The 14,008-nt window shown below is 42.9% G+C and overlaps 2 protein-coding genes across 2 annotated transcripts in view; one reads left to right on the plus strand and one right to left on the minus strand.

Moving 5' to 3' along the window:
* The window catches only part of DHX29 (DExH-box helicase 29), a 58,429-nt gene extending 57,375 nt beyond the window's left edge, over positions 1–1,054 (minus strand). Inside the window, exon 1 of the mRNA XM_049768108.1 lies at positions 781–1,054. Within this exon, the coding sequence (XP_049624065.1) occupies positions 781–961 (181 nt within the window). The 5' untranslated portion in view covers positions 962–1,054. The remainder of the gene's footprint in view (positions 1–780) is intronic.
* A 295-nt stretch (positions 1,055–1,349) lies between these two features.
* The window catches only part of MTREX (Mtr4 exosome RNA helicase), a 66,116-nt gene continuing 53,457 nt past the window's right edge, over positions 1,350–14,008 (plus strand). The window contains exons 1-4 of the mRNA XM_049768109.1: positions 1,350–1,486; positions 7,530–7,667; positions 9,471–9,537; positions 13,463–13,525. Coding sequence (XP_049624066.1) covers positions 1,353–1,486; positions 7,530–7,667; positions 9,471–9,537; positions 13,463–13,525 — 402 coding nt within the window. The 5' untranslated portion in view covers positions 1,350–1,352. The remainder of the gene's footprint in view (positions 1,487–7,529; positions 7,668–9,470; positions 9,538–13,462; positions 13,526–14,008) is intronic.

A 14,008-nucleotide genomic window follows, 5' to 3' on the forward strand; every position in this document is an offset into this window, starting at 1 on the left:
AAGATATACTATAAGAGGCGTTCAATAAATTCATTGGATGCATATTTCAGTAACAACTACAGGTAAACAAGCGAGGCAAAAATAAAACAGCATACAATAGAGTTTGCTGAGTTTTGGGGGGAGAGAGGAGGGAGCCCGTTTGGCCACAGCGGGCTGTGCTTTGGGACTTATTCCCAGTTTGGTGCTCGAAGACTAATTGTAGTGCTGGGGGTTTGAAGCAGGATGGAATGAGGGGCATGGCACCTCCTGCACTATCTCTCTGGCATACAATAGTCCATTAAAAAAAAAATCACCAGTAGAGCGAGCCAATCTGCCATCTGGGCCAAACTGCCCAGTTGGAGTCAAGGCTGCGGCTATTCTTCCAAAAGGGCATACACGTTCTCAGCGTGCCAAATGCTACAATCCTTATCATATGTTTATTCTTCCATAATAGATGGAAATAAATACGTTGTGGTGAAAAAGAACTGCATACACGTGGCTCTAGCATTCCCCGCACCAATGGACAGGACAGCCCCGAACTGATTCCTCCCTAAAAAGGGGGGGGGGGCTGTAAAGTCAACTCTAAAGCCGGAAAGACAAAAAGTGGGGGCGAGGAGGCCGACGCCCTCTTGCAACTGGGCCACGGTAGGAAAGCTTTAGTATCAACTGGGCTCAACGAGGAGGCCGCCGCCAGCTCCAGGTGCGCCGGGAGCATCTTGTGCAGCCGAGGATCCTCCTAAAAGCGGGAGCTCCAAGGGACAAGGAGGCCAGAGCGGGCCGGCAGACAGATGCTCGGCGTACCTTGCTTGGCGCGGGGCTCCTTGGCGCCGGCGGCCGTGGCGGGGGGCGGCCGGGCCGCGGGCTTCTTGCTCGGAGCTTCCCCGGCAGCTGCGGCTTCAGCGGATTTGGCTCTGGCGGCCGACACGGCGGCCCGGACCGCCGCGGCTCCCGGCGCCTTGTGCTTCTTGTTCTTGCCGCCCATGTCGCCGCCGCTGGGGCCGATGCTTCTTCCTCTCGGCTCGAGTCCCGGAATTACAACAGACGGGACCCGGAAAGCGCTTCACCATTCCCCGGGGCCCCGTGCCGCCTTCATCCAGCGTCCTTCCTTCATCCGGGTTCTCATTACCCCCCCCCCCCCCGTCTTGTCGCTCTTTCCTTATTGGCCCGATGAGACTAAGTCCCGCCTCCTCTCCGCCTTTTAGGTGCCCGTTACATGCCGGGCGCTTTCATTTGGTATTAAAGATAAAAGCATTGGCGGCCGTGTGGCGCTACTACTTTTTGTCTCCTACAGGCCACCGTAGGGGGCCTTCGCGGAGTCGTCGCGGTGCATCTTGGGTCGTCGGGCGCTTTCGGCCGCACGGCTGCTGCGAAAGATGGCGGATGCCTTCGGAGATGAGCTCTTCAGCGTGTTCGAAGACGACGCGACCACTGCGGCCGGGACGAAAAAAGACAAAGAGAAAGAGAAGGCAAAGTGGAAAGGGCCGCCGGGGAGTGCGGAAAAGCCGGGGTAAGGAGGACACCGGGCTTAGTTTTCTCCCTCGGTGCTTAGAGAAGCGGACGCGAGAAAGTTGTTTATGCAGAAAGCGGTTTGAGACTAGATGGAGAGGGTGCAAGCGTGTCTCCTCGGAAGAATAGGGCGCTCGTCCCGCCGCCTGGTCGCTCTTGGGGAGCCTGTCCCCGTGTTTGTTTGTTTGTTTTTTGCTCTTGAGGCCGTTCAGCTGTTGGGAACTCTGGCGTTCAGCACCCGCCAAGAGGGCCGAACCAAACGAGCCCCCAATGGCATCGCTCTGCTCAGGACCCTGCTCCGGGGTAGATCTGGAAGGAAAGAGACCGGGAAGAGCTGAATGAGAAATCTTAAGCTCCACCGCGCGGAAATGAGGCGCCTTCCACGAGGATCCAATCAATGTTTTGCAGAGCCCAGTCAGTCCCGGGCACGTTTTCAAATGCTGACCCTGAATGAGTTAAAACTTAACCACGTTGCAAAAGAAGTTATTAGCCGTAGACTCTAGCCTGGTAGGTAGAGATAGGCACCAAGAAAGGGGGCAGAATTGTTGTTTACAGGTGGGACAAGGACAGTATGATGTCTCGATTATATGAAGAAGTTGGCTTCTTGTGTGCCAACCGGTTTTACTCTTCATCTGTTTGTGCCCGGGAGGGTTTTCAGTCGGGCTGGAGAGAAATGAGGAAAGAGGAGGTGGTTGAGTCCAGGACCGTTGTATGGACTGGTTGGTTCGGGAAAGCTGCCTAGGATCCAGCAGCAAGAAACGAGATTGTTCTTTCCAATCGTACAGATTGGACCAAAGAGCATCTTGCTTACTATCACAGGTTAAGACCAAAGTGACAACATGAATTGAGATTCTAAAGAAGCTGCCAAGCAGATGTGTTTTTATTTCGTCTTCCAGATGCTGATGAACAGGGTTTGGGGGCTTCTGAACTTTGTGATTTGACTAATTCATCACACTTAGGGACACTAACTTACTTGGTAGGGGTGCAGTATATGGAAAGAAGAAAGGTATATGGATTTGAGAAAGTTAGACAGGCAGTTCTAATGAGATGATGAGATCAAAAACCTTCCTTTAGGGGAAAAAGAAAGATACAGAAATGTGAAAGGGAAAAGAATATGAGTAGGGATTTTTGTTTGTTTATTTGGTTTGGTTTTTGGACCATACCCGGTGACGCTCAGGGGTTACTCCTGGCGATGTGTTCAGAAGTCGCTCCTGGCTCGGGAGACCGTATGGGACGCTGGGGATCTGCCCTGGGCAGCTGCGTGCAAGGCAAGCGCCCTACTGCTGTGCTATCGCTCTGGCCCCTGGGTACTTTTTTTAATCAGGAAAAAAAAAAAAAAGAAACTCAATCAATTGACCTTTCAAAGAGAAAATAGGGAGATTGGGAGAAAACTTCTATTTCATGAGACAAAGGAAAGTAAAGGTAACATATCAGTTGGATGACAGGTAGTAGAAGTTCAAGCAATTTTAATCAGTCTTTGGAGGCATCCCCTCCCCTGAACTGGAGGCAGGTATTGGGTTGTCATTTAAGGAATGTCAGGAATGACACCTCAATGGAATCTGGGTCTATGGTCTGCCATATAGGTGCCCTTTCCCCTGTACTATTTCTTCAGCTCTAGAGGAACTTATATTAAATATTTAGGGGTTTGATCTCTGGCCTCCTATATGATTTCCATGCCCTGTCAGGAGTAATTCCTGAGCACAGCCCCAGTATTAACCCCTGGAGTAATCTGGGGGTTGTGACTCAGAAACAAAATTAAAAAATCCCAAAATTTAATGTAAAGTAGGTCACTGAATTAAATTTTTTTGTTTTTTTGGGCCACACCCGGCAGTGCTCAGGGGTTACTCCTGGCTGTCTGCTCAGAAATAGCTTCTGGCAGGCACAGGGGACCATATGGGACGCCGGGATTCGAACCAACCACCTTAGGTTCTGGGTCAGCTGCTTGCAAGGCAAATGCTGCTGTGCTATCTCTCCGGCCCCAGGTCACTGAATTTTTTTTTTTTTTTTTTTTTTTTTTTGGTTTTTGGGCCACACCCGGCAGTGCTCAGGGGTTACTCCTGGCTGTCTGCTCAGAAATAGCTCCTGGCAGGCACGGGGGACCATATGGAACACCGGGATTCGAACCAACCACCTTTGGTCCTGGATCGGCTGCTTGCAAGGCAAACACCTCTGTGCTATCTCCCCGGGCCCAGGTCACTGAATTTTTATAAAAACATCTTAGTAGGTCAGTGAATTTCCATAAAAACATCCTATGTTATCTATCATATGTAACCTATTGAGAAAGAAAAATTGTTATGAGAAACTTCTTTTACCCACAACTCAATTAGCATTCTGAAGTCATTGTCCATCTTCATATTCCCTTTAAATATTTTTAATTTTGGAGGGTAGGGACTTGGGCCACACCTGACTCTACTCACAGATCCCTAACTACACAGGGATCATTCCTGGTGAGTCTTTGCAGAATCATATGGGATGCTGGAATCAAATCCAAGTACATCACATGCATGGAAAGCACCTTACTTGCTGTACATCCTTTCTAGTCCCACTACCCTTTTTACTTTTTTTGAGGTGGGGGCCACTACCCTTTTTACTTTTCTTGAGGTGGGGGTCACTCCTGGTAGTGCTCAGGGGTTATTTCTGGCTCTGTACTCAGAAATCACTCCTGGCAGCCGCGGGGGACCACCTGGGATGCCAGGATTTGAACCACTGTCCATCCTGGATTCGTCCTGGATCGGCTGCTTGCAAGGCAAAAATCCCGATGCTATTTCTCCGGCCCCACAACCTTTTTTAAAATCTTATTTCTCATTACGTTGTTTCTTCTTGATTTTGTTTTTTGTTTTGTTTTTTGGGCCTCACCCAGTGATGCTCAAGAGTCACTCCTGGCTATGTGCTCAGAAATTGCTCCTGGCATGGTGGACCATATGGGACACCAGGGATCGAAACCAGGTCCATCCTGGATGGGCTGTGTGCAAGCATACGCCCTACCATGCTATCGCTCCAACCCCTATTATTTCTTCTTGAATATTTCAATTTGCATCTGTTACAGATAATGAGACTCTTTTTCAGTACAATCAGTAACTTTCAGCAAAATTGGCAATAAATTCCTTCATCTGATCAATTATTCAGTCTAAGCACTTTAGGTCCTGGCCTTCTTACCCTCTTGGAAGCCTCAGTAATTTTTAAGATTGCCAGAGGATTCTTAAGAGTCACTTAAAAACCATTGTGTAACATGTTTTCCTTGTAAGTAATGATTTTGAGCTTCTTTGTGTACACACACACACACACACACACACACACACACGCACACGCGCACACACACGCACACATAAATGGAACCATGGTCTGTTCCTGGTTGGCTGCATTCAAGGTAAACATGTATGTATGTGTATATATATATGTATATATATATACACATATGAATATATATACACATACATATATATATATATATATATATATTTAGTAGTTATTTGGATAGCCTCTTTTATAACCTGGATATTCAAATCTGCTTATTGTTACAGGGGTCCTCAAACTTTTTAAATAGGGGGCCAGTTCACTGTCCTTCAGACTGTTGGAGGGCCAGATTATAGTAAAAACAAAAATTATGAACAAATTTCTATGCACACTGCATATATCTTATTTAGAAGTGAAGAAACAAAATGGGAATAAATACAGTATGTGGCCTGCAGGCCGTAGTTTGAAGACCCTTATTAGATGATCTTTTGGTAAATTTCCCTCTAGTTTGGATATAGGGTCGTATTCTTTTTCTTTTAGTTTTGGTTAGTTACATCTTTTTTTTTTTTTTTTTTTTTTTCTCTTTTAATGGTATCCTTTAATGAAGAAATTCTTCGTTAAAATTCCAATTTGTCAAGTTTTTTATTTTTTGTTTTTATTGGGCCTCACCTGGTGAGGGAGTTACTCCTGGTAATGTGTGGGAGACCATATGGAATGCCAGGGATCAAATTTGGGTCGGCCACATGCAAGGCAAATGCCCTGCCCTCTGTACTGTTGCTTCAGCCCCTCAATTTGTCAGACTTTTTGATAACAGGTATTTACCTTATTTAATAAACAGGCAAACAAGTTTCTCAATTAAATTTATTTATTCGTACTTTCAAATGGTTCTCAGGACTTCTGGGGCCCCATCAACAATTCTTGGCCAACTGGGCTGGAGGTTCCAATGCAAAGACTTGAGAATATGATGCAGCTTCAACTCTGTGGTGCTTGTGTTACCTGGTGGTCTACAGAAGGCTCCAGCAGCACCCAAGTTTATATGGTGCTTTACCAGGAATTGAAGCTTGGTCAGCTTCAGAATTGAAGCTGGCCATGCATCCTGGTTACTGGTCTCCTGACCCTTGTTTTTTCGTTTGTTTGTTTGTTTTTTTGGTTTTTGGTTTTGGGGCTACACCCGGCGGTGCTCAGGGGTTACTCCTGGCTGTCTGCTCAGAAATAGCTCCTGGCAGGCACGGGGGACCATATGGGACACCGGGATTCGAACCAACCACCTTTGGTCCTGGATCGGCTGCTTGCAAGGCAAACACCTCTGTGCTATCTCTCCTGGCCCGACCCTTGTTTTTCAATTTTATTTATTTATTTATTTTTGGTTTTTGTGTCACACATGGTGGTGCTCAGGGGTTACTTCTGGCTCTGCTCAGAAGTCGCCCCTGGTAGGCTCCGGGGACCATATGGGATGCCGGGAATCAAACCATGATCTGTTTCAGGTTGGCTGCATGCAAGGCAAATGTCCTACTGCTGTGCTATTGCTCTGGCCTGTTTCTCAATTTTAAATCATATTGTTTTAACTTTTTACAGATATGTCTAAGATTAATTTGATTGTTTTTATTTTGGAGAGGGAAGTAGGTTCTCCTAAGCTGTTGTCTGGGCAGTTTCAGGGTCTCCACTTTCAGAGTGGTTGGTCCAGCTTTGCAGGTTCTACATTTCAGTGCTTGAGCCTAGTGATGTACTGCTGCTGGACCCTGTGGTCTTGGGGTCCACTAGGGCCTCACCCAGTGGTGTTTAGTGAGACATGGTACCAAAGATTAAATGCTAGTACTTGCTAGGCATGTTATCCAGCCCTTTAAGTGCTTTTTTCTGGCCCTCGGAATTGATTTTTGACTGTAGTAAAGAGACAGATTTGATTTTGTTTCCTTATGAAATCCTGTTCACCAAGTAACATTTACTGTCATTATTTTGACCACTGACTCCAATTACTACAAATATTTCCTCAAGAAAATATTTTTCTTCTCCCTATAGTAATAATGCCATCAGATAAATCATTAAATATTTATTGAAGGTGTTCCTTAATATCCAAAGGGTTTTTTCTATTTAGAACTTTTTCCCTTTGTTTAAGAATATTGGTCACACTAACTGATGGTGCCTTTTGTGAGGTCCCAGGGCCACTCCCTGTGATACTTGGCTTGGTGGTATTTGCCTGCCCGTGAAGATCATGCCTGACTGTGATGCTTGGAAGCCACTAAGGCTACACCAGGTGGTGCCCAGGAAACAGAGCACTATTGAAGATCCCAATTCAGGGATGCTCATTCAACCAGGCATATATCCATCAGTGGCTTGCGGTATCTCCGTAGCCCTAATTTAGGATTTTATATTTATTTATTTGTTTATTTATTTAGCTCTTTGGGCCATACCCGGTGACACTCAGGCTATGTGCTCAGAAATTGTTTCTGGCTTGGGGGACCATATGGGATGCCGGGGGATCGAACCGCGGTCCATCCTAGGTTAGCGCATGCAAGGCAAACACCCTACTACTTGTGCCACTGCTCCGACCCCCTAATTTAGGATTTTAAAGATATTTTATAATAGTTGTGTTCAAATGAGTTGCAAAATGTTTTTTTTTAAAAAAAAAAAAAACAACTTCCAGAAGAGATAGTAGGGAAAAAGTAGTAATGTTTAATTTTATTAGACAAGCAAAGTACTCTGTTTCAACCAATTTTGATATATAATCTCTATTTGCATGCTTTTTCTGTGTAATGTCTTAATTATGTACTTAAAATATGATCTGATACTTAAAAGTTCATTCTAAACTCTAGAAATCATGTTGCTGAAAAATTGCAGTCAGAATCGACTACTGCTGCAAAGACCAAGAGAGATGCAGATTTTGAAGGCACAGATGAACCCATTTTTGGAAAGAAACTCAGAGTAGAAGAGACAATAACTGAAGATATAAGGTAGTATTTACATTGTTATAAATGGTAGTAAAATTTGTTACAAAATAAAATTTATTGTTTTATGCATAAAAATTTTGTGTTGGGGCCACATCTTGTGCTCTGGGGTTCTCTTGACTCTATGCTCACAGGTTACTCCTAAAAATGCTTAGCTGACTTTGTGTTGGGAACTGAACCTGGACTTTATGCATGCAAAGCATTTGCTCTCTGATCTCTGATCCTATGAATGTTGATGATTTATAATTCAGTTGGTTGTGTGAAGTTTCAGAATTTGATGTTTGAGTTATAGAAATATATAAAGTAAGTTTTGGGAAAAATCAAAGACAATATAAGAAAACATTCATTTTAGAATACAGATTTTTTGGTTTTTGGCTCACACCCGGCAGCGCTCCGGTTACTCCTGGTTCTATGCTCAGAAATCACTCCTGGCAGGCTCGGGACCATATGGGATGCCAGGATTCAAACCAATGACCTTCTGTATGGCAAATGCCTTACCTCCTTGCTGTCTCTCCGGCCCCCAGTTCTGAGATTCTTAAACCTTTTGTTTGTGTGGGTATTTTGTTTTTGGGTCACACGTGGCAGCACTCACCTGGCTCTGCACTCAGAAATCGCCCCTGGCAGGCTCATATGGAATTCCATATGGAATGCCAGGATTTGAACCACCTCCCATCCTGAATTGGCTGCATGCAAGACAAGTGCCCTATTTCTGTTATCTTTCCAGCCCTTTGTTTGTGGGTTTTTTTTTGTTTTGTTTTGTTTTTGTTTTTTTTTTGCCATACCTGCCTGTTCAGGGCTGTTTAGGGCTTACTCCTGAACACGCAAGGATCATTCCTTGAGTGCAGGGGATTAAACACAGGTATGTCATTTGCAAGGCATATAGCCTAGTACACTACTCTCTGACTCCAGGCCTTTTTCTTTAGAAGAAGAAATAACATATTTCTTTATCATTAGAGATAACATCAAAGTTGTAAATATATCTAAAAAGGATCCAAAAAGTATCACTGGAAGAGTTAGTGTCCTGTTCGTCTCCCTGCCCCCTACTTCCTAGCATATAGCTAATTATTATGGATTCTCAGTTTATAGTTGAGTATTATAAAAACTTTTTTATGATTTCTTTTATTGGGTGGGGTTCCTCATTTTTTTTCTTTTTTTCTTTCTTTCTTTTTGGTTTTTGGGTCACACCCTGTGGTGCTCAGGGTTACTCCTGGCTCTGTGCTCAGGAGATTTGAACCGGGGTTCGTCCTGTGTTCACTGCGTGCAAAGCAAATGCCTTACCGCTATGCTATTGCTCTGGCCTCTCCTCATTTTTGGTGACCAGTCCTAATGATACGAACTCAGTAGTCATTCAGCAGTCGGACTTAAAATTTCAGTACTGTGACCTAGTAGGGCAGTGTTGCTTAGTGCTGGAAACTATTAGTTCTCAGGGGCCACTTATATGGTGGAGCTCAAACTTAGTGTGGTCTCCTGCTGTTTAAACTATTTGTCTTAGTTCCATATATATATTTTTGTTTTGTCTTGGTTTTTGGGCCACACCCGGTGGTGCTCAGGAGTTGCTCCTGGCTTAGGGGACCATATGGGACACTGAGGATTGAACCCAGGTCCATCCTAGGTCAGCTGCATGCAAAGCAAACACCCTACCGCTGCTGTATCGCTCCAGCCCCATTCCTTATATTTTCTTAAGAGCTAATGTTTTTCTTAATTGGTCTACAGATAGTAGGGCCGTAATTTTACTTAATAGTGCAGATAAGAGACAATACAGAAAATTAATTTTAATGTCATCTTACCTTTATATTTTTCTTTTCTAAGTTTGGCAGACTTGATGCCCAGAGTTAAGGTACAATCTGTTGAAACTGTTGAAGGATGTACACATGAGGTAAGCATAAAGAGTATTATCATAAGTTGAGACTATGCATAGGGGTTTGCATGCACTAGTATGATGATCAGCAGTTCAGCTTTAAGGGCTTTGGAAAGAATGTTCCAATGCATTATGCATGGCCTAGTTTAAATTTGCCATCTCTTATGTCCCTAGACAAGATCCAAAAAGATCAAACATGAAAATTGCACAAATGGGGGATCCTGGCTCTAGCATGAAACTATCAGGACAGTTGATAAAGGAGGGCTGGGGTACAGGAAAAAAAACAGTTTTGAAAGGAGACCATATTAGAAAAAGATTGAGAAACTGACTAGTGGAAGAGGGTAGAACTTTATATTCAAACATGAGCTCAGATTCTGGTACAATACTTTTGTCTAATTTTTTTTTCCTCAGCAGTTCTCAGTGACTATTCTAAGCTCCAGTACTCAGGGGTCCAGGCAGTATTGGAGATTGAATCTGAAATTCCTACCTGCAGTCTAGCCCTTTGAGCCATCTCTCTGTCCTTTGTAGCCTACAGATTTAGATTAATGTTTTAGATGTGAACTAGTGTGTTAATTATTTTTAATTTTGAAATAATTATAAATTGTAAGAAATATACAAGGAGAATCCGTGTATCTTTCTCCCATTTCCTCCTAAGGTAATATTTGGAATAATTTCAGATAATTTCAGAACCAAGAAATTGATATTTATAGATCTCATTCAGATTTTTTCAGTTTTATATACTTTCATTTGTTTTTATGTTTTTTATTGTGGGAAAGGAGTATCACAGTAGTTATAATTCTGTGCAGTTTTATCCTATGTGTGGACCATATCAGTATACAGATGTACTTATTTTTTCAGTTCCAGACAGATATTTTTAAAAAATTCATAATTTATTTAAACGGGATTTATTTATTTATTTTTTTTAATTTTTTTTTTATTTAAACACCTTGATTACATACATGATTGTGTTTGGGTTTCAGTCATAAAAGGAACACCACCCATCACCAGTGCAACATTCCCATCACCCAAGTCCCAAATCTCCCTCCTCCCCACCCAACCCCCGCCTGTACCCTAAACAGGCTCAACATTAAACGGGATTTATAAAGTTGCTCATAATACAGTTGTTTGTAGAATTTCATATTTCAATACCAACCCACCATCAATGCAACAGTCCTTCCTTCATTATCCCCAGTTTCCTACCCACCCTTCACACAAAATAATTTATGTTTCTTCTTACAACAAAATGGTCATGAAATTATTGGAAAAAACTTAAAAGAAAATTTGTGAAAATTATATGTCACAGTAGGGTCAGTAAGTCATTGAAAGTTTACTAACCTGTTTTGTTGCTAGTTGAGTACTTAGTATTATTGGTTTTGTTTGTTGACCTTGGGTGGCTTCTATGCTACTTTGACATCTAATTTGAATCATTCCGTCAGGGGTATCAGTATTAGAAACTTCGGAGGTTTGTGCGGCTGTATATTTGACCTCACACTGTAGGAATTCCAAGGATCTGTGGAGCTGGCCCAATGAGTATATATGTAGCGGTTGCTCTGGGACTTTTCTGTGACTTCTGGGCTTCCAAAATTACATGGGACAGAAGGGACGCTACCTGCCCTCAATCCAAGAAGACCCAGAGTTCTCAGCCCCCAAACCAGCATACCTGGAGTTTTTTGTTTATCTGCAGAGATCAGTGGATAAATCAATCATTTTTTGGTTTATTTTTTGGCTATCTATGTTATGACAGTTGACTATTCACCCACTGGAGTAATTTTGGTGGTTCATAAAAAGGTGCCATGTATATTTTGGTTTGTAAGATTTTGTGAGAACTAAGTTCTTTTATCTCGGTATATTCCTATCTGTCATATTGCTTTTTCATTTTTTATTTTGAATAACTGATCTTTCATATAGGATGGTTGTGAAGATTGTATCAAAAAATTAGATTAAGTATCTAGCATAAAGTATTTACTAAGTAGTTTTTACCATTCTTTGGAAGTAACAGTGCTCTTTCTTTTTGTTTGTTTGTTTTTGGGCCACACCCGGTTACTCAGAAGTCGCTCCTGGCTTGGGACGCGGGGTGGGGGGGGGTGGGGGGTGGGATATGGAACCGTGGTCCATCCTAGGCTGGTGCTGGCAAGGCAGGCACCTTACCTCTAGCGCAACTGCGCCGGCCCCAGCAGTGCTCTTTTATAGGTTATGTTCCTTTTTTAGTCTTGTTCCAATGACTAATTTATGTCAGTTCCATCGCTATACCACAATTCAAGATATACAGGATTCTAAAATGAATAGGAAGTAAAGACTTTAAATTTATTTGATTTTTGGACCATATCCAACTATGTCCAGAACTTGTGCTCTGTTCTGCTCAGGGATCATTCCTAGAAAGGTTTAGGGACTCTGTGGTGTGGGGGATTGAATCTTTGTCTATTTTATGGGAGTGCTGTACCCACTAACTATACTGTTTCTCTACCCCTAGAAGACAAAATTATATTAGTTTTTAATTTTTTTTTTTTTTTTTTGCCCACACCTGGTGGTGCTCAAGCTTACTCCTATCTCTAGAAATCACTTCTAACAGTCTTGGGGACCATATAGCATGCCAGAGATTAAATTTGGGTCAGCCTGGGTTAGCTGTGTGCAAGGGAAATGCCCTACCCACTGAGCTATAGCTTCAGCCCAGAATTTAAAAATATTTTATAGTTTATTAACAAGATTAAAGTAAAATTAATGGTTTTAATTTTGATGTGCAAATGTTATTGTATCATCACCAAAGTGTTTCAGTTCTTTTACTGAATTAATTTTTTTTTAAATTTAGGCCATACCCAGCGATTCTCAGGGGTTATCCTGGCTATGCACTCAGGAACTACTCTTGATGGTACTCAAGGGACTGTATGAGATGCTGGTATTGAACCTTGATCTGCCATGTGCAAGGCAAATACTCTATTTGCTGTACTATCTCTCTGACCCTTGAATTAATTTTTTTGATTTATAAAAATATTTTTTTTATAGTTTAGGTTATTTGTTGATTTAGTGTTTACATTTACTGTGTTTGATAATAGGATTTCATCACCTTACCACCACCGATGTACCCATTAAATTTACTCTTCATTAATTTTCTTGTGTGTTCTAGCCCACCTCATCAATTTCTGTAGAAATTGAGTGATGTCATTTCTTTATACCTTGTTTCTGGGTCCAGGGTGTGAGGTAGGGCCACACCTGTCTATGTTCAAACTTTATTCCTGGTTCTGTGCTCAGGGATCACTCCTGGAAGTACATGGGTTACATTATTCAGTGCAGAGATTTCCTGGGCAGCCTCACCTTTGTGTGTGTGTGTGTGTGTGTGTGTGTGTGTGTGTGTGTGTGTGTGTGTGTGTGTGTTTGTGTGTGTGTGTGTGTGTGTGTCCTCCTGGGTGCTGGGTCTGTATTGACCAACTGGTGGCGTGTGTGTGTGTGTGTGTGTGTGTGTGTGTGTGTGTGTGTGTGTGTGTGTGTGTGTGTGTGTGCATCCTGCTGGGTCTGTATTGACCAACTGGTGGCCTGGTAGTTCATTGTTACCTTTCGTTGCTGGGATTGCAGTGTTGCTTGGGGTCTCTGGTGCCAGGTCCACTCCAGTGATGGTTAGGGACCTCCAGCACTATACCTTGTGATGTTCAAGTAGTATGATCTTAGGGATCTAACTCCAGTCTCGTGTAGGACCCCAGTTCTAGCTCTGGTCCTTTACCATTAACCTCTCCAGAGTCTGAAAACCTCTATTTAATCACTTATTTTATAAAGCCTCATTGATCTATGCTCAGTATTTTTTTTGCAGTTCTTAGGCTTACTCCTTGTTTTGTGCTCAGGGATCACTCCTTAAGGGGGTTTGAGGAATGAACTCAGGATGGCCACTTGCAAGTGCTAATAATACTCTTGCTTCTGTAGTAATAAGTTGTTTTTCCCCCTCTTCTAATATCAGGTTGCACTTCCTGCCGATGAAGATTACTTACCTCTGAAACCCCGAGTTGGAAAAGCTGCAAAGGTCTGTACTTAAAACATTTTGTACTGTTTTTTTCCCCCTAAAAATCGTAGTCTATCAGATCACATTTTTATACTTTCGTGTGTGTGTGTGTGTGTGTGTGTGTGTGTGTGTGTGTGTGTGTGCCAAGAAGCCACTTTTTAAATATGTGAAATTATTTATTTATTTATTTATGGATTTTGAGGCCATACCAACTAGCACTCAGGGATTACTCCTGGTTCTGTTCTCAGAAATCGCTCCTGGCAGGCTCGGGGGATTGAACCCTGATCCGTCCTGGGTCTGCAGCAGGCAAGGCAAATGACCTACCACTGCTGTTACTCTAGCCCAGTGGTTCTCAAATAGTGGGGCACGTTTGACCTTGGCAAACACTGTTGTAACAAGCTAAACCCCATGTTTATGTCTCTGTGTGTCTCTGGAGCTGAGAGTTGCTGTGTCCTACTTCAAACCCCGCTTCAAAAAGCTATGCATTGCAAAACGTACTCATTG

Source organism: Suncus etruscus, chromosome 2 (genome assembly GCF_024139225.1).
Source record: "Suncus etruscus isolate mSunEtr1 chromosome 2, mSunEtr1.pri.cur, whole genome shotgun sequence".
Lineage (NCBI taxonomy): Eukaryota > Metazoa > Chordata > Mammalia > Eulipotyphla > Soricidae > Suncus > Suncus etruscus.